This window comes from Peromyscus eremicus, chromosome 15 (assembly GCF_949786415.1).
Source record: "Peromyscus eremicus chromosome 15, PerEre_H2_v1, whole genome shotgun sequence".
NCBI classification, from domain to species: Eukaryota; Metazoa; Chordata; class Mammalia; order Rodentia; family Cricetidae; genus Peromyscus; species Peromyscus eremicus.
The window spans coordinates 21,162,542-21,183,513 of NC_081431.1; the positions used below are offsets into that span (position 1 = coordinate 21,162,542).

At 38.6% G+C, this 20,972-nt stretch overlaps 1 protein-coding gene across 1 annotated transcript; it reads left to right on the top strand.

The window, feature by feature from the left end:
• The first annotated feature begins 256 nt into the window (after positions 1–256).
• LOC131925765 (interferon-activable protein 202-like) lies at positions 257–6,310 on the top strand. Its single transcript, XM_059281117.1, has 4 exons — positions 257–428; positions 2,977–3,393; positions 4,707–4,872; positions 6,055–6,310. The coding sequence occupies exons 2-4, from the start codon at positions 2,986–2,988 to the stop codon at positions 6,060–6,062; spliced, it is 582 nt and encodes a 193-aa protein (XP_059137100.1). The 5' UTR covers positions 257–428; positions 2,977–2,985; the 3' UTR covers positions 6,063–6,310.
• Positions 6,311–20,972: the final 14,662 nt, after the last annotated feature.

A 20,972-nucleotide genomic window follows, 5' to 3' on the forward strand; every position in this document is an offset into this window, starting at 1 on the left:
GAGTGGAGAATGATGAGAACAATGTATGGAAAACACATTTCCTGACTGGGGTTCATAATCTTTGTTAGGGTAGCTGGAAGATAGATGGTAAAGGATTCTGTGGAGGTGCTGTCATTTCAGGAAAAATTCGAGAGCAAAGATCTCCCATGAAAAGAACGAAAGTGAAAATGTTCCTGTGTTCTCTGTGATTTAGAAAATAACTACTCAGGTATAAAGTTGAACAATCTTTTTTTTCCCCCTTTTGTAAACAGAAGAACTCAAGCAAAAAATCTGTTTCTACACAAAGTGACACACAGTCCCAGACGAAATTCCAACTTAGCATAACTTCACCTATCAGGATAGATCTTGCTGAGGCTCAACATCAGACCCCTCCCAGCCATTCCTCAGGCCTGGCTGAGAGTCAACCTGCTACTGCTCCTGGCCTTGCTGTGAGTCAACTTCAGATCCTTTATGGGAATTCACCAAACTCTCCCAGCCATTCCTCATCAAATTTTATGATTTACTGTTTCCTTTATGATATCTTTGTAACATAATTACAATGGTCATAACCTTTAAAGAACTTCTTAAACCTCCCACTAATTTATTTAATGTGTTCATTCATTCACTGGGTGCGTATTTTGAGACATTGACTGCAATTTACATAAGTCTACTCTTTCTATTGCATTGTGTTATATGTGACATTTCAGAGCAGTCACATATAATTTGGGGCATGATGTCCTTTGGCACATCTCACTATTTGTTCTCATAGATAATAATGTTAAATGTAATTAGAAACATGCGTAAGTCTGGAGAAAACACAATTTGATTTAATAATTATTTTGCTTTGAGTGACACCAGCTTTGTAAAGCAATTTTCTAAGAGGCTTTGAATTTAGAAGACTGGTACCCTGATTGATCATAAACACAAAAAGCAACTAGCAGTAGTAAATATCACAGTTATATTGAAATGATTCCATGGGAACTTACCTTTATTTTTAAGATAAAATTTAGAATATTTAAAGTTTCATGCTTCTTATAAATTTATAAAAAGTATGTTGAAGACAATAGAAATAAGTATTTCTCAATGTAGAAATGTTTCTTGTACATGAAGAAATTTTATTTATTTAAGCTGAGTTATGATCCCTATAAAAATTTTTTAACCTAAATAGATACTGAACTGGGTTTTGTGCATGATAGCCCAGCAAGATACAAGTTCACAGGTACCTCCCAATACTGACTAATACCTTGGTTTTTTGTGATTGCTGTTGTAATTTCTTTTTCAGCTCTGTGAGGCCTCCCCTATTTAAAATAGACAGAATGGAAGAGCAAGGAAAGAGATACCGTGATAAATGACATTATGGGAATAGGGAGAAACAGGATGCTAGAGAAGTTCCCAGAAATCCACAAAGATGACTCCACCTTAGACTACTAGCAATAGTTGAGAGGGTGCCTGAACTGGTCTACTCTGGTTACCAGATTAGTGAATACCCTACTGTCATCATAGAGCCTTCATCCAGTGACTGATGGAAGCAGATACAGAGATTCACAGCTGGGTGCCAGGCTGAGCTCCAAGAGTCCAATCAGTGAGAGAGAGGAGGGATTCTATAAGCAAGGGACACTGAGATCATGATGGGAAAACCTACAGAGACAACCAGCCAAACTAGTGGAAATCCATGAACTGTGGACCAATAGCTGTGGATCCCCCAGGGCACTGGACTAGGCCCTCTGGACATTCAAAACAGTTGTTTAGCTTGAACTGTTTGGGGGATCCACAGACAGGGAGAATCAGGATCTGTCCCTGGTGCATGAGCTGGCTTTTTGGAGCCCAGTGCCTAAGGCATGACACCTTGCACAACCTTGGTGCAGCGGGGAGGAGCTTGGACCTGCCTCAACTGAATGTACCAGGCTCTGCTGACTCCCCATGGAAGACCTTGCCTTGGAGGAGATGGGAATGGGGAATGGGTTCGGGGGAAATGCTGGGGGGCAGGAAGAGGGAGAATGAAGGGATCTGTGGTTGGTATATAAAATGAATAGAAAATTTCTTAATAATAAAAATTTAAAAATAAAATAACATAAAATTGCTCTCTTGAAATTCAGAAATAGTACAAGAAAGTCAGCTGTGGAGGCACATACTATAATCCTTTCACTAAGGAGGCAAAGATAGGTGGATCTCTGCAGGTTCTAGAAAAGTCTAGTCTACATTGCAAGTTGCAAAACAAATAATGAGACCCTGGTTCAAAAAAAAGAAAGAGAGAAAGGAGAGACAAAGAGAGAGAGAGAGAGACAGAGACAGAGAGACAGAGAGAGAGAGGGAGGGAGGGAGGGAAGGAAGGAGGGAGGAAGGAAAGAAGGAAGGAAGGAAGGAAGGAAGGAAGGAAGGAAGAGAAGGAAAGAAGGAAGAGATAGAGGGAAAAGAAAAGTGAAGGGCACTGTAGAGACAGTTCATCAATCAGCTGTCCCTTTGTGCCTCTTTTCCAGCTCCAAGAATCTCCTTCATACCTATTACTCTGCATGTGAAGAGCTTCTAATCCAAACCATTCAGATTGGCAAAGTCCTTGGGGTGCTTCCCATGGCCTTTTGCAAAGCAATGCTGATATTTTGGATAAGGTTTTTTAATTCCAATCTTTAAAATGCTGCAATGGGTTCATGAAGTAGCTCACAGGAAGAGTTTCTGATTACAGAATGCTGCCTTGGGTTCATTCCCAAATACTGAAAAACAAAACAAAACAAAACAAAACAAAAAAACAAAAAAACAAAACAAAACAAAACAAAAAAACAACCCACCAATACAATCCCCTTTTCTACTTTTCTGCCGTGTAAAACTAGTATCAAACAAACTGGAATTACTGCCTAAATCTCTATTTCTTCATTATCTAGATAACCAGACATTGTTTAGATTTTCACCATTCTATTGGATGAAAGGTTTTTTTTCGTTTTTGTTTTTTTTTTTATCATCTGTCTTAACTGTAGTTGATTGTCCTATGTATACTCTATATAGAGCCCAATAATGAAGATGGAACCAAAAGAAGCTTCTGAGGAAGATGGTTTCCACAAAGGTCCCAAAAGAGTGAAGGTGTTGAGCACAACAAAATCATTTATTTATGATCAGACAGAAGAGAAAATGATGTTCCATGCCACAGTGGCTACTGAGACCGAATTCTTCAGAGTGATGGTGTTCGATGTAACACTTCAAGAGATGTTCGCCAAGAAGAATCCCATTGTTCTCACAGATTATTTCTGCAGCAATGGAACTCTGATGATACACAAAGCCTCCAGTGTGTCTGTAGCGACTGATACCTCAAAAATGAGTATCTCAGACACATTGAAGAAAAACACCAAAGCAAATCCTAAAATTCATGATCTTCACTTGCAAACAAGAGAAGTACTTGTGTATGGAGATTTTAAAATATGTAGGGTAAGCCAAAATTTTGAAAAATTTCTTCTGAAAACTCATGTTAAATCTTAACTTGGCAACTGCAACATTGTCAAGCAATTGAACACAGGAAACATAGGCCTTCTGTATAAGAGAGAGATAGGCTGAGTTTCCAACTCTGGTGTGTGATACCATCTCTTTTAATTTGTTTTTTTCTCAAGGCAACATCATGACAATTCTTTAAAAAGCGATTCATCAATAGCCTTTTTCATTTTCCATGCTATGACAATCCATCTATAGTAATCCTAGTCCCAGATGCTGTTCAGTTTATAGCACACTTTCCTTTTAGATTTTATTTCTTTGATAGCTTCCTTACCCATATTATTGGAAACTAAATTGTAAATGAAGAGTCTAACTGCTAGCCTGGGTACAGGTTGAGACACTGAGAGTAAGAAACCAAATAGACAATTCTGCCCTAGAAGGCAGCCATGTCCAAAAAACTGGGATTCTGACTCCCATGTCTTTAAAGTGTTCTCATCCTTGTTCTTTACTTTACATCAAAATCTTCTTGAGGAAGTGACTTCTGCTTTAAATATCAAGACAAAGAGAAGTTTAAATGACTGGAGAAATACAGTTTAATTTCTTAGTTTATAACTGAAGATGATGAAAGCCAGAGCTTTGAGTAATTCTGGACTCAGTGAGTGTCTTTAAGTCTCAATACCCCACACAATAGAGCATGCTTGGCTGACCTCACCACGTGTTTATAATAACCTTTTGTATTCTTTTATACATGTGTTCAGCAGTGGATTTTTAATCAATTTTATCTGTACTGATTAAATGATTACAGTCTGTTTAAATGACTATGAACATACATGAGTCTATACAACTAATAAGTAAATTGAATACAAACAAAAGAGCAGAACTAGAAGATGTGGTTTTAACCTTTGAGAGACATAGAGTAGAGTGAATGAATGCACAATTAGTTAAATATGATCCATTTCAATGAGAACTGCCATAGTCATTCTTAGGCTCACAATGAACTACAGCTTTTCTTCTCAGTCTTCTCAAGTCTCCTGAATGTTCATAGAAACCCTGCAAAGGTTTCCAGTTCTGTTTGTTGCTGTTGTTGCTTACTTATATGCTTTTGTTGTGGCTTTTGTTTTTGTTGCCCTCTTTTAGCTAATGAAGATCTTGGCTCTTCTGATAAGTTAGCACCAGTACTTAGGAAGCCACTCAATTTTTCTAGAGAATATTTCAAAGGAAGAATTTGCCAACACAAATATCTTAGCCTGTTTGGTTCTTGTCATTCTATTGTTTAAAATGTGTACTTACTTTTTTCTTTTCTTTTTTTAAAGAACACTAAACAAATCATTGGCCACATATTTGATAACATAGATAAAATGGGCCAACTCCTTGAAAAACAGAAACTACTAAAACTCACAGAAAGAGAAACAGATTTACTAAATAATCTTATTAAAGAACTGAATCAACAATTATTAACTATCTTAAAGAAGATGGCAGGTACAGGAAGTTTTACTGATAAATTTTACCAAGTATTTAAGAAAGAAGTTTTATTTATCTATTTATTTATTTTTTATTTCGACTGCTGGGTTTGAGGAGAAGCACTCATGCCACAGTGCTCCTGTGGAGATCAGAGAACAATTCTGAGAATGAGTTGTTTTCTAAATCACGAATCCTGGGATTGAACTCAGGTTCTCAGGCTTGACAATAAGCAGCCTTACCTACTAAGACACCTCAATGTCCTTTGTACCTACAATTCTAATTTAGTATATTAATACTAATATACATATTTGCTTTGACATAGACAACCTTCTGTTAACCCACATTATTTCTTTTTTTTTTTTAATTTTATTTTGCAATACAATTCAGTTCTACATATCAGCCACGGATTCCCTTGTTCTCCCCCCTCCCGCCCCCCTCACCTTCCCCCCAGCCCGCCCCCCATTCCCATCTTCTCCAGGGCAAAGCCTTCCTCGCAGACTGAGATCAACCTGGTAGACTCAGTCCAGGTAGGTCCAGTCCCCTCCTCCCAGGCCGAGCCAAGCGACCCTGCATAGGCCCCAGGTTTCAAACAGCCGACTCATGCAATGAGCACAGGACCCAGTCCCACTGCCTGGATGCCTCCCAAACAGATCAGGCCAATCAATTGTCTCACCCACTCAGAGGGCCTGATCCAGTTGGTGACCCCTCAGCCATTGGTTCATATTTCATGTGTTTCTGTTCGTTTGGCTATTTGTCCCTGTGCTTTATCCAACCTTGGTCTCAACAATTCTCGCTCATATAAACCCTCCTCATTCTCGCTAATTGGACTCCCAGAGATCCACCCGGGGCCTAGTCATGGATCTCTGCATCCAGATCCCTCAGTAGTTGGATGAGGTTTCTAGCATGACAATTAGGGTGTTTGGCCATCCCATCACCAGAGTAGGTCAGTTCGGGCTGTCTCTCGACCATTGCCAGCAGTCTGTTGTGGGGGTATCTTTGTGGATTTCTGTGGGCCTCTCTAGCACTTTGCTTCTTCCTATTCTCATGTGGTCTTCCTTTACCATGGTCTCCTATTTCTTGTTCTCCCTCTCTGTTGTTGATCCAGCTGGGATCTCCCGCTCCCCCCCCCCCCCATTATTTCTTATTGATGTGTTAAATTTTGACACATTCTCAGAAGATGAATGTTATTTTCTTTTGCAGAAAGGTAACGGAAATAATTGTATACGCTATGTAATTCAGGATAACACAGGTGAAATGAAAATGGTGGTATCTGGACACCTGACCAGTGTCAACTGCAAGATTGGTGACATAGTTAGACTTGTTGGCTTTGAATTGACCTCAGATGTGGGTGATTGGTTTCTGAGAGCTGTGAGGTACAGTAACATGGAGGTATGTACTCTAGGGCAACAGTATTCTTCCTAACAATACTTTTATTTAATACTCTACCAAAACTTGGTTGCTGGCTTTATGTAGAAAATTCAATGGGTGACAGGAAAATTCAGTTTTGTCCCATTAATGTGGGTAATTTTTTTCTTACCATTTATAAATAAGTTTATTTTTTTGACCATAGTAAAGAGAAGAAATTTGGAAAAACTCCCAAACTGTAATCCCCCAAGATAAATAATAAAGCAGTTATATTTATTTAGAAAGACATATTATTTAGGAGAAACTTAGGTTAATTTCTTTCAAATTCTGGCTCATTGGTTTTCCGCATTAACTATATATATTCAAAGAAACTCAGGATTTTTACCTGCAACATGAAAATAATGTCCCTCACAGAGGAACATCAACAGAACTCACAGCACACCTAAGTTTGAAAGGATACCCAGAACAAAATCAGGCCACAAAGGCACTAGAATCCACTTTCTTTGTCAAACTGACATACACATCTCTGTAGAATGTTCAGTACACTAAAATAAACTAATAGAAACTTCAACTTGAAAACATCCAAGGGCTGACTGCTCCAGTCTCATAGAAATGTTATCAGATCACAATTGTTCTAAGGATCCTGACAAAGTTTCCAGACTTTGTCCCACAGCAGATGTACTAGGTGTGTCTTTAGTGGTCTCTTCCCATTTTACCCAGAGAGACTTTCTACACATCTTACTTTAGGTGCTCCAGCTCTCTTCTCCCATTACATCGTGGTACCTCCTACTCTTCTACGCTGTTCATGATTAGTAGGCATGAATAGCACACGTCATGGTCTTGAGCAACGGAGGAAAGCTGAATCATAGGGGGAAAAGTCCATCAGAGAAGGCAGGCAAGAAGGAGGAAAGACAGGTGGCTCATAGGGACAAGATAGTGTGAGGAAGGGAGAACTGTGGGACCAGCTGCATAGTAACTGATCTGACGTCATGATTTTCTCATCAAGGTCATCAAATCTGAGAATAAGAAACAGTGAGGCAACCCTAATTCAATCATCTCCAGAGTCTTTCTTCTGAGAACATGGATGCCACTGAAAATGGGAGATAAGATCCAAGTACAGAAAAAAATATACACATGTTAAAATACAATATATACAGAAGCCAGCTCTTAATTATAAGAAATAATACTTTCTTTACCTTATTCTTTATAGATTGCTGTATCTTCTCCTTTGCGTAGCTTGTATGCATAAGTCTCACAAAATGAAAAATAAACTCTGTATGTAAATCAGTGTTTCCAGTAATTTCTTTCCTAGATATGTAAGTTGCTTTAAAACAAATATTTGGTGGTCTGCTGCAGATCAGAGTGGAGTAAGATTCAAGTCAACAAATATTCAAACTTATATTTTGAGTGTGATACTTACTGGAAAGACCTTCTGTAGGAAGAAACAGGCTGTGTCCTCTTCAGAAAAATCAAACTTAATAAAAGATAGGTAGGGACTGAAATGTGGCCTAGAATGTAGCTGAAGGATACAATCCTGTCTATTATTTTCCCTTTGTATATTTCAGAACATTACATAGTTTTGTCATTTGAAATAAGAACTCCATAAGACTGTAATCTCCTATCTGCAAGTATGAGGAATGTCATCTCCAATATTAGGCAAAATTTTCATTGCATAAAAAATAAACTCTGTATGTAAAGCAGTGCTTCCAACAAAATCATAGAGGAAGACTTCCAAAATCTAAGGTAAGTGATATCTACTAAGGTCCAAGAGGCATGCAAAACACCAAATAGGTAGGGTCAAAAAAAGGAACTTCCAACATAATATTCAAAACACTAAATGTTTAGACCAACAAGAAAAAGGCAAGAGAGAAAGGTCAGCTCACATACAAAGGAAGACCCATCAGAAAAACTAACTGAGCTTGAGCAGATGTGCTAAAGGAACAAAATTTCACAAATATCTGTAGCAGGAATCTTAAAGAGTCTTTATTAATAAAATCAAACCCGGGCCAGGTATTGGGGTGAACTGGAAGATCAGAGAACCAGAACAAGCCACAGCTACCTCACCTCACCAGATCCTCAGCTGGTCTTGTTTCCTCAGACTGGAGGCCTCTGAGTCCTCATCCAGAATAGGTCTCAGCTGAACTGCTGCTCAAAAGCCTGAACGCTTAACTAGTCCAAATGCTTAACCAGGCCAAATGCTTCTAGATCCTGGTCCTCAGGCCTTATATATCTTTCTGCCTTCTACCATCACTCCCTGGGATTAAAGGCTCACTTTCTGGGATTAAAGGCGTGAGTCACCATGCTTGGCTGTATCCTTGAACACATGGATTTCTGCCTAGCTCTGCCTCCCAAGTGCTGGGATAAAAGGCGTGTGCTACCACTGCCTATCCTCTATGTTTAATATTGTGGCTGTTGTGTCTCTGACCCCAGATAAGTTTATTAGGGTGCACAATATTTTGGGGAACACAATACCACCACATTTTAAGATTCCTGCTACATCTGGCACCCAACGTTCGTGGTATGAATTCATGAAAAAGCTGCTTGTCTGTGGCCTTGTGGGCCCCAGCTCAGGCCCGAGCTAAACTCAGCCAGTTGTGGTGGCACATGCTGATAGGTTTTACTGAAGGAGGGAGAGGCAGGAGGATCCCGAGTTTGAGGCCGGCCTAGGAGGCTTGGGAGAAGCTTCGGCCCAGACCGAACACAAACAGTGGTGGGACCATGGAGGCAGTGGCTGCTGCTCCGAATTGCTGGCTCCTTCTCATCATGTTGGTGACTGCGGTGATGCTGCTACCTGGGACGAAGAGTTTACTGCTGCTTGTTCAGAGAAAAATTACCAGGACCATCGTGTTGCAAGAAAACATCAACAAAGGTCAGTTTGGAAAAGTTTGGCGAGACAAATGGTGGGGAGAAACTGCTGTGAAGATATTCTCTTCTAGGGAAGAATACTCATGGTTCCGAGAGACAGACATTTATTAGACTGTGATTGCTCCAAACCACAAAAAAAAAAAAAAAAAAAAAGTCTGCAGTGAACCATGAACACGCCTAACAGTGACGTTGAAATCTTCAAAAAGATGACAGGATCCCACAACGATGATTCCATATGGACTATGGTAAAGCCATTAAGCTGATTAACACCATGGAAAGATTGACTCTGGACTATAAACTGCTCAGGACAATTTTGAGATGGCTAGCTGAGATGATCCAGCCTGACAGACTACTTGAACAAGGTCTTGAAACAAGCCCTGCACTTTCTCATTATGCAGCAACTGGACAAATGATACAGGACTTGACAATTAACCCCCAAATTTTCTTTTCAGGATCCCCTAAAGATGTCTTCACTCCCAGAAAGCAGGAAGTAATTTTAAGAAAATGATGCCCATATTCCCAAGAGGTAGAATGGGAGGTTTTCGGTCATTTAATGAGTTATGGATATTGTCATTGTTTATGATGGTTGGTTACAAGTTGTTAATTGCTAATGGTCAGGAAAAAAGCTGAACAAGGAGATTAGATTCAGAGTTTTTGTTTAAAAAAAAAAAGAAATGACATAGATCATTGAGTCTATTCTGAGAAAAAAGATAAAGATATAATAGGATAAATGGGTAGATCACTGAATCTACACTAAAAAGAAAAAGGGGAAGGTATAAAAATGACAAAAGGTAGATTACTGAATCTATTATGAAAAGAAAAAATACTTTTAAAAAGTAACTACTTGTTTTAAATAAGATAAGTAATGAAAATTTTTTGTCTGAATTTGTCAAATGTTACTGGACTGGACATTGTTATATACTAATGGAATTTTTTGTCTGAATCTGTCAAATGTTACTGGACTGGACATTGTTATATACTAATGGAATTTTTTGTCTGAATCTGTCAAATGTTAATGGACTAAACTTCGTTAATATAATCTTGACTGTGTATATTGTATATACTTATTGGATATATTTTTTCTTGTATTAGTTATAATCTTTTTTTAATTTTAGACAAAAAGGGGGAAATGTGGTGGTATTGTGTTCCCTGAAATATTGTGCACCCTAAAAAACTTATCTGGGGTCAGAGACACAACAGCCACAATATTAAACATAGAGGATAGGCAGTGGTAGCACATGCCTTTCATCCCAGCACTTGGGAGGCAGAGCTAGGCAGAAATCCATGTGTTCAAGGATACAGCCAAGCATGGTGACTCACGCCTTTAATCCCAGAAAGTGAGCCTTTAATCCCAGGGAGTGATGGTAGAAGGCAGAAAGATATATAAGGCCTGAGGACCAGGATCTAGAAGCATTTGGCCTGGTTAAGCATTTGGCCTGGTTAAGCATTTGGCTTGGTTAAGCATTTGGCCTGGTTAAGCATTTGGCCTGGTTAAGTGTTCAGGCTTTTGAGCAGCAGTTCAGCTGAGACCTATTCTGGATGAGGACTCAGAGGCCTCCAGTCTGAGGAAACAAGACCAGCTGAGGATCTGGTGAGGTGAGGTAACTGTAGCTTGTTCTGGTTCTCTGATCTTCCAGTTCACCTCAATACCTGGCTCAGGTTTGATTTTATTAATAAAGACTCTTTAAGATTCCTGCTACAAATATCATCCAAGATAACTATGTCCAGCAAATCTATCAGGTATAACTGATGACAAAATGAATGTTTTTCATGATAAAAGTATTTAACAAATTTATGATCACTGAGCCAGTTGTACAGAGAAAGTAGAGAATGACGAATGCCTGAATTGTCCCAAAAGAGTCCCCTAAGGCCCACTTAACTGGCCTACAATCTAACAAGTTGAGGTAACTAGCAGGAAACAGATTCAAACACACATTCAAAATGGGGGACTCAAGAAGGGGAGTCTTTGCCCTGGAGGAGATGGGAATTGTATAGTTTATATTTGATTCAGAAAGGAAAAAAGTTAATCATTCAACACTGTCTTCTGAACATAGGCAAAAGGTCAACATTGACAAAATTCATTCATAAATATTTTAAAGAGGAGATCCATAATTATAACAGCCTTCCTAACACAACCCATCTGTCCTGGCTAATTTTATGTCACTTTAACACAAACTAGTGTCATCTGAAAGAGGAGAACCTCAATTGAGAAAATACCTCCATAAGATCCAGAGGTAGGGCAATTTTTTTTATTAGTCATCAATGGGGGAGGGCTTAACCCATTATGGGTGGTACCATCCCTGGGCTGGTGGTCCCAAACTTCAATAAGATAGCAGGCCGAGCAACTCATGATAAGAAAGCCAGTCATTAGCAACCCTCCATGACCTTTACATCAACTTCTTCCTCCAGCTCCCTATCCTGCCTGAGTCCTTGTCCTGACTTCCTTCAGTCAAGAACAATGGTAAGAAAATGTAAGCCAAATAAACTCCTTCCTCCCCATGTTTCTTTGCTCATGGGATTTTATCTCAGCAAGAGTAACCTTATGTATGTTACCATCCCTTCATCAGCTTCAAAGTCCTGCAGACATTCCATGGGAACCATCTAGCCACACCAGCCAAGAAAGCAGATAGACTAAGAAAGCAGAAAGGTAATCTTCAGATCTTCACTGCCCCTCCTTTCCTCCAGAATCAGTCCCTCAGTCTCATCCCCAGCTCCACAACAGACTGCTAGCTATGTCCTCTCCTCCCGTTCTGCCTCCATCGTCAGGGGACTAAGATTCTGGTGAAACTCTCACCTGAACACCTTGTTTCTCCCCTCCCATTGAACCCCTCAGATGACTGCTAGTCCATCTCCAACACTAAGTGTCAGCTCCAAATTCCAAGAAATACGTTCTAACTGGAATTTCTAGTGTCCACACCTAGCAGGATCTCAGAAACATTTCCTCTACCAGGAAACACTAAGCTACCACACTCTCCTAAGAACAAGAGAGGACAACAGAAACCAAAGAATGGAGTACCACCAAACAAAGACAAGAATACATATCAACAGGTAGAATTACAATCCTCCTAAACCCAGATGCCTAGTCACCAGCATAAAAACACAATCAATTACAGCCACAACAGTGTGTCTCTTTAAAGCTCAGCAACCTTATTTTAGTAGACCCAGGAAATGCAATATAGCTGAAACACAAGACAAGGACTTCAAAATAGCCTTTATGATTATGTTAGATGTCCTTAAAGAGGAAATGAATAAAAAAAAAAAAAACCGCTGGGTGGTGGTGGTGCACTCCTTCAATCCCAGTAGTTGAGAGGCAGAGCCAGGCAGCTCTCTGTGAGTTCAAGGCCAGTCTGGTCTACAGAGTGAGTTCCAGAAAAGGTGCAAAGCTACACAGAGAAGCCCTGTCTTGAAAAACAAAACAAAAAAACATTAACAAGATCTATGGAAAGACAAACAGTAGCATGAAATGAAGAAAATAGTTCAAAACTTGAAAGTGAAAATAGAATCAACAAAGAAACCTTGGAATATTTATCTAGGCAAAGATGTGTTACATTTGTTCATGCTATGGAATATTACTTTAACTGTGTAAAGGTGTGTTACATTTGTTTCTGCTACATTTGTTTAACAATGTAAGGATGTGTTACATTTGTTTATGCTGCATTTGTTTAATCATGAAAAGATGTGTTGCTATTTCAGCAGGCCTGCCTAAGGAATCTGATTGGTCTAATAAAAAGCTGAATGGCCAACATCTAGGCAAAGAATCATAGGCAGGGCTGGCAGGACGAGAGAATAAGTAAGAGGAGAAATCTAGGAATGAAAGGAGAAGAAAGAAGAGAATGGGGAGAAAGAAAGGAACATGCCTGGGCCTAGAAGCTAGGCAGCCACCAACTAGGTACATGGAACTAGAAATAAAAAGTTTAGGAAAGTTCCAAAAAAAAACTAGAAATGAAATGTTTGGGAAATTGAACAGGAAACTCAGAAGCAAGCACCACCTACAGAATATAAGAAGTGGAAGAGAAAAATCTCTGGCATTGAAAACACAATAGAAGAAATGGATACCTTGGTTACAAAATGTTAAATCTAAAAGAGTCCTGCACAAAATATCCAAGAAATCAGGGACACTATGAAAAGTCCAAATCTATGAATACTAGGAATAGAAGGAGAAAAAACACAGGCCAAAGGCAAAGAGAATATTTTCAACAAAATCATAGAAGATACTTTCCTCAGCCTAAAGAAAGAGGTACCTATTAAGGTACAAGAAGGATACAGAACACAAAATACACTGGACCAGAAAAAGAAATTCCCCTTGACACACAATAATCAAAATACTAAACCTACAGAACAAACAAAGCATATTAAAAGTTGCAAAGAAAAAAAGACCATGTAATGTATAAAGGCAGACCAAGTAGACTAACACCTGACTTCTCAATGGAGCCTCTAAAAGCCAGAACGGCCTTGACAGATATCCTACAGACTCTAGGATAACAGATAACACCCCAGACTACTATTATACCCAACAAACTTTAAATCACGATAAAGGAGAAAATATGACATTCCTTGATAAGACCAAATTTAAGCAATATCTATCTACAAATCGAGTCCTCCAGAAAGTGTAAAAAGGGAAACTTCAATCTAAAGAAGCTAATCATGCCTAACAAAACACAAAGAATAATGAATATCAGACAATCAAGTCAAAAAAGAGGGAAAAGAAAAGCCATACCACAACAGTCAAACAACAGTTATCAACTGCCCACTGATTACTCTCATCATCAATTGTCTCAATTCCCAATAGAAAGACACAGAAAAACATAACAGATGAGAAAACAGGATACACCCTTCTGCATCACTCAAGAAACACACCTCAACATCAAGCAGACATTACCTCAGTGTAAATAGTTGGAAAAAAAATGTTTCAAGAAAATGGAACTAAGAAGAAAGCTGCTGTAGCCATTTTAATATCAACAAAATAGGCTTCAAACCAAAAATAATCAAAGGAGATAGAAAAGGACACTACATGCTCATGAAAGGAAAGATCCACCACTAAGAGGACATTGCAATTCTTAACATCTATGTACTAAACAAAAGAGCACCAAATTTAAAACAAACAAAACACTACTATAGCTTAAATCACATGTTGACCCTTACACACTGATAGTGGGAGACTTTAATACCCCACTGTAACCTATAGACACGTAATCAAAACAAAAACTAAACAGAGAAATGCTGAAGCTAACAGATATTATAAACCAAATTGACCTAACAGATATTTACAGGACATTTCACCCAAATGAAAAATAATATACCTTCTTCTCTGCACCTCATGTGTAGCTGAAAGTTTTCCTATGTCCCACCCAATCCACAGCTGCTCAGACCCAAGTAAACACACAGAAGCTTATATTAATTAAAACTGCTCAGCCACTTTTTTTTAGCTCAGGCTTACTGCTGACTAGCTCTTACACTTAAACTCAGACCATTTCTGTTAATTTATATGTTGTCACGTGTTCTGTGGCTTTACCTGTGTGCCATTACATGCTGCTCCCTGGGTGGCAGGCTGGTGTCTCCTGACTCCGCCTTCTTCTTCCCAGAATTCTTGTCTGCATATCCCACCTATACTTCCTGCCTGGGTACTAGCCAATCAGTGTTTTATTAAACCAACGTACAAGAGCATTATCCCACAGTATTTCCCCTTTTCTGTTTAATTAAAAAGGAAAGTTTTAATTTTAACACAGTAAAATTACATATAATAGAACAGTTATCAAGCAAGAATTACAGTTACAATATCTAGTCTATTTGTATTTTGTAAAATTAAAGAAAATATTGTAGCTATCCTATATTTGTGAGTCTAAAGTTTCATATTTAATTTATCTTTCATCATAACCAAGGAAAATTATAACTATCTAGTCTTCAGCTACATCAAAGAACCCAGAGGGAAATAATATTACCTAAGTAAACAGGAAATGCATTGTAAGCAACTTCCAAAAAATCTAGATTGACAGAGACAGCTGGCTGCCTGGATAATCATCCAAAGTTCCTCTGTAATGTTGGGGCATCCTTTGTGAAGCAGGAATCTGAAGGACCATCTTGTCTTTCGAAGTTCAGTGGTCAACTTCCTATGGGTCCTGCATGTCCAGTTTATATAATGTACTGTCAAACAGTCGACTCAAGGGCACTTTTTGCCCAGTGGCTAACTTTTGCCACAAAGAAAGCAAACTCCATAATCAGTTTCTTTAATGCCCATCATCTTTCTTGAAGTATTTGGTGCTGTCTCATTGTCCAGAAAAGCCTTAGGTTATTAAAACATTTTAAATGCCATATTCTGTAGGCCTTTGAAGTGTTTGAAGATTACTTACCTAAATGAAATATATCGATGCATACCTAGAAAACAAGCATGACTACAAGTTTGATTATCAAGACAATTAATTATTAATCTGTATTTCTTAATTATACATTACAATTTAAATGAGTTACATAAACATAATACCTTAAATGACAGTAGAAATATCTATATAGTATAACAAAATCAACTCTAAATATGTATCAATACACTAAAATCCGTAGCAATGTAAAACAAGTTGCTCTTTAAAAGTAGGCTCAACAATCCACCCTTTTATTCTATCATATCTATATCCTATATTTCCATGTCATATTCCCCTTTTTTCTTTTAGAAATATTTTGACTATGACCAATAACAATTTGTAACCAACAACCTAAACAAAGACAAACATCCATAATCCATTTTTTGGGAATGTGGGCATAGTGTTCTAGGCTACTTACTGCTGATAGGGGGCACTGGTAATCTTATGGGGACACAAAGAAAATTTAAGGATTATGGAGTAGTCTTTGAGGCTGTATTCTCTGAGCCAGTTGCCTTGAAGTAGATTTTGGATGTTGGAGATCTGGGCCATGGTGTCATTGGAGACCTTTCAGGGGGTCTTGGCTGGTCAAACCATATTAGCCTAAAAGCAATCAACAGGTTCCCATCTTCTGTGGAAACAAAAGCAGAACCTCTTTTCCAAAGCAGCATATCCTTAGACATAAACTTTAAAGTCCAGATACATTTAAAATATCTATCTATCTATCTATCTATCTATCTATATCTATCTATCTATCTATCTATCTATCTATATCTATCTATAGATATAGATAGATAGATAGATAGATAGATAGATAGATAGATAGATAGATACTGACTTAACTCAGCAGCTTTTACAATCAAATATCTTTCTGCACTTAAAAATCCCAAAGACAACCCAATCCAGATTCTCTGTGTAATAGCCATCTTTAAGTGGCTTATTTTTTTATATTACCTTTACTGTCTCTTTAAAAACTTTATTTTTAAAAACTATTTCTTTATATAGCTATCTATATTCATTTTCCTCTCTCTTTCAAGCCTACATACATTTTTATACATATTGTAAACCATTTAGAGGTTTATTTTATCTGAACCAAGTTTCCTGCCAGCTTTGGGGGAACCAAGCTCACTGCCAACTCTGGGAAGCATTGGGTCTATGCCTCCATTCAGCTTTCTTCTTTCTTCCTTCCTTTCTTTCTTTCTTTTTCTTTTTTCTTTTTTTGTACTAGCAAAAGCTAAATCCACCACACCTCTGTGAACCATGGTGGGAATCTGCCATGTTTGAGCTCAAGCCCACATGCCAGAAATCCGCCATAAAGTAGCTCAAGTCAGCAGGCCTGAGAGACACAAGTAAGAAGCTGTTTTTAGCTCCATTTTAGAATCTTTTTTTTCTAAAGCTTTCTCAGGTTTTAGGGGGAAACTCTTGCCCCACGTTTTGGTGCCATTTGTAGCTGAAAGTTTTCCTGTGTCCCTCTCAGTCCACAGTTGCTCAGACCCAAATAAACACACAAAAGCTTATATTAATTAAAACTGCTCAGCCACTTTTTTTTTTTTTTTTTTTAGCTCAGGCTTACTACTGACTGGCTCTTACACTTAAACTCAAACCATTTCTGTTAATTTATTATGTTGCCATGTGTTCTGTGGCTTTGCCTATATGCCATTACATGCTTCTCCCTGGGCGGCAGGCTGGTGTCTCCTGACTCAGCCTTCTTCTTCCCAGAATTCTTGTCTGCATATCCCACCTATACTTCCTGCCTGGCTACTGGCCAATCAGCATTTTATTAAACCAGTGTGCAAAATCATTATTCTACAGCACCTATGGATTTTTTTCTAAAATTGACCACATACTCAGACACAAAGCAACCCTCTACAGATGTAAGAAAATTGAAATAATTCCTTGCATCCTACCAGACCACCACAGATTAAAGCTGGGTATCAACAACAGAAGCAACAGAAATCTTACAAACTCATGGAAACTGAGCAACTCTCTACTGAATAAAAATGGGTCAAGACAGAAACAAAGAAGAAATTAAACACTTTCTAGATTTGAATGAAAATGTAAATACAACATACCCCACGTACGGTACATAATGATGGCAGTTCTTAAGAGGCAAGTTCACAGCACTAAATGCCTACATCAAAAAACTGGAATGATCTCATATTCATGGGACATAATGTTGGCAATTCTTAACAGGCAAGTTCATAGCACTAAATGCCTACATCAAAAAACTGGAATGATCTCACATTCATAACTTAAGAACACATCAGCAATTTCTAGAACAGGTAGAAGAAATAGTGCCCCAAAGTAGTAGATGACAGAAATAATAAAACTTGAGACTGAAATCAACAAAATAGAAACAAACAAACAAAAAACCACAGTGAATAAGTTAAAAAAAGAGAGTTGATTCTTTGAGAAAATCAGTAAAGTTGACAAACCTTAGCCAAACTCTCCAAAACACTATGAGAGATAATACAAATTAACAAAATTAAAGACAAAAGGGGGGACTTAACAGCAGACACTGAAGAAATCCAGAGGTTCAAAGGTACATACTTTAAAAACCTGTACTCCACCAAACTGGAAAGATCTAAAATAAATGTATTTTTCTTATATATATCACCTACCAACATTAAATCAAGATCAGAAAAGCAATTTAAACAGATCTATACCCTCAGTGAAATAGAGGCAGTAATTGACAGTCTCACAACAACAACAAAAACAAAACCGAAAAAAAAAAAAAAACCCAAAACCTCAGAACCAGGTGGTGGTTTTACAACAGAATTCTACTAGGCTTCCATAGAAGAGTTAACTCTAATATTCCTCAAATTATTCTACAAAACAGAAACAGAAAGAACACTATCTAATTCATTGAGAGGCCATGGTTACTTTCATATCTAAACAACATAAAGACACAACAAAGAAATAAAATTACAGACTAACTACCCTTATGACTATAGCTGCAAAAGTTCTCAATAAAATGCTTGCAATATGAATCCAAGCACACACGAAAAGGATCATCCACCATGATCAACAAGGCTTCATGCCAGAGATTCAAGGATGATTCAACATACATGGGTTTATAAACGTAATTCACCATTCAACTATATTGAAAGATAAAAACCACATGATCATCTCATTAGATTCAGGAAAGACCTTTGACAAAATCCAGTACCCCTTCATGATAAAGGTCCTGAAGAGACTAAGGATAGAATGACATACCTCATTATACCTAAGATTATTTACTGCAAGTCCATCACCAATATCAACTTAAAGAGAATGAAACTCAAAGCAATTCCACTAAAATCAGGAATAAGACATGCATGCCTACTCTCTCCATACCCTTTCAATATAGTACTTGAAGTCTTAGCTAGAGCAATAGACAACAGAAGGAGATCAAGGGGACACAAATTTGAAAGAAAGGAGTCAAAGTATCTTTATTTGCCAATGACATGATAGTATATAAAAGTGACCCTTAAAATTCTATCTGGGAGCTCCTACAGCTGACAAATAATTCACCAAAGTAGCAGAATACAAAGTTAACTCACAAAAATCAGTACCCTTCCTATATACAAATGACAAATGGACTAAAAAAGAAATCAGGGAAACAATAACTTTCACAAGTCTCAAATAATATAAAATAGCTTGGGGTAACTTTAACCAAGCAAGTGAAAGACTTACATGTAAAAAATAATTTAAGACACTGAAGAAAGAAAATGAAACTAGCAGAAGATGGAAAGATCTCTGTGATAGTTTGAATGTAATTTGCCTCTATAATCTCATAGGAAGTGGCACTATTTGGAGGTGTTGCTTTTTTGTAGTGACTATGGCCTTGTTGGAAGAAGTGTCACTGTGGGTGTGGGCTTTGAGGTTTCCTATGCTCAGGATACTGCTTAGTGTCTAAGTTGACTTCCTGTTGACTGAAAGATGTAGGACTCTCAGCTCCATCACCACATCCGCCTGCATGCCATCATGCTATCCACCATGATCCTCGTGGGCTGAACCTCCGAACTGTAAGTGAGCCACCCCAATTCAAAGCTTTCTTTATATGAGTTGCTCTGGTCATGGTGTCACTTCACAGCAATTGTAACACTAAGACAATCTCCCATGCTCATGGATTGGAAGGACTGATACAGTAAAATTCCTACCGAAAGCAATCTGCAGAGTCAGTGCAATCCTCATAGAACTTGTAAGAACAAATGTCAGTTTCATGTGAAAAACACACTGTGGCAGGAGGGAGAGTTTGCCCTGAGGTCACAAGAGCAGGAGAGTTGGTTCCTCCTTTCACTGGCTATAGCACAGGGAAGAGCAGACCCTGCACCTTACCTGGGCAGCATAGTAGATCTGACCCTGTTTTGGGGGCTGTGAGCCAGCCCTAAGGGTGTGAGAGTGGGAGAGCTGGCTCCATCTACCATCATCTACCAAGTGGTGGCCTGGGAAGGGAAAGATGCTCCCCCCCCACCTCCCCCTTTACCATCTGCCACAGGTGAGATAGCTGCTCTCTGAGGCGTTAGAGGGGGCAAGCTGGCCCTGACCCTCACCAACTGCAGCACTTGGGAGAGTAGGCATCGCATATCACCTGGGCAACACAGTATAGCTGGCCCTGTTGGTGTGAGTTCAGATGAGCTAGCCCTGAGAGTGTGGAGCAGGAGAACTGGCCCTGACTCTTGATGCCTGTTATATTAGGTAAGCTGGTAAGGGCATTGCTGGAGTGCTTGCCCTGGTGGTGAGTATGAGGGAGAGCTGTCCGGCTGCCAACTAAGCTAACACCCAGGCCCAGAACCAGTGATATGAGTTGGCCACTTCAACATCCACCTGATCTATGAACTGCTGGAGCACACAAAGTGGCTGGTCTTGCAGATTCAAAGCTACAGAATCTCCATGACACAGGGCAACAACAGGATATACAAGAGGAGTCCCAGTGAGGGTCTAATATCTAGTTTAGCAGAAGCCAGAGGCCTTAAACCAGACCAATGACTCATTGCAATGAATACTTGCAAGTAAAGATGTTTGGACTAAAGGGTATACTGTGAGACTCACTGTGTCACACTATAGCTTGTACAACCAGATTTTTTTCTTTTAAATTTTATTTTATTTTACTTTGAGGGGGTTTGCATGGGCAGAGGGTAGATACAAAGGCGTGGGGAAATGAATGAGATAGGATGCATGGTGTGAAATCTACAAAAAAATCAATAAAAAGTTTTAAAAAAGAAAACACAACAAAACCCTCAAGATAGCTAAAACAATCCCGAGTAATAAAAGAATTGCTGGAGGTATTATCATCTCTAATCTCAAATTGTACTAGAGAAAAATAGTAATAAAAGCAGCGTGGTATTGGCATGAGAACAGACATGTTGATCAATGGAATAAAATTAAAGAGCCTGACATAAGTCAACACACCTATGGACACTTGATTTTTTTTTTATAGAGAAGCCAGGAATACATACTTGAAAAAGACAGCATCTTCCACCAATGTTGTTCATCAAATTGGATGGCTGCCTGTAGAAGAATGTCAATAAACCCATACATATCACCCTGCACACA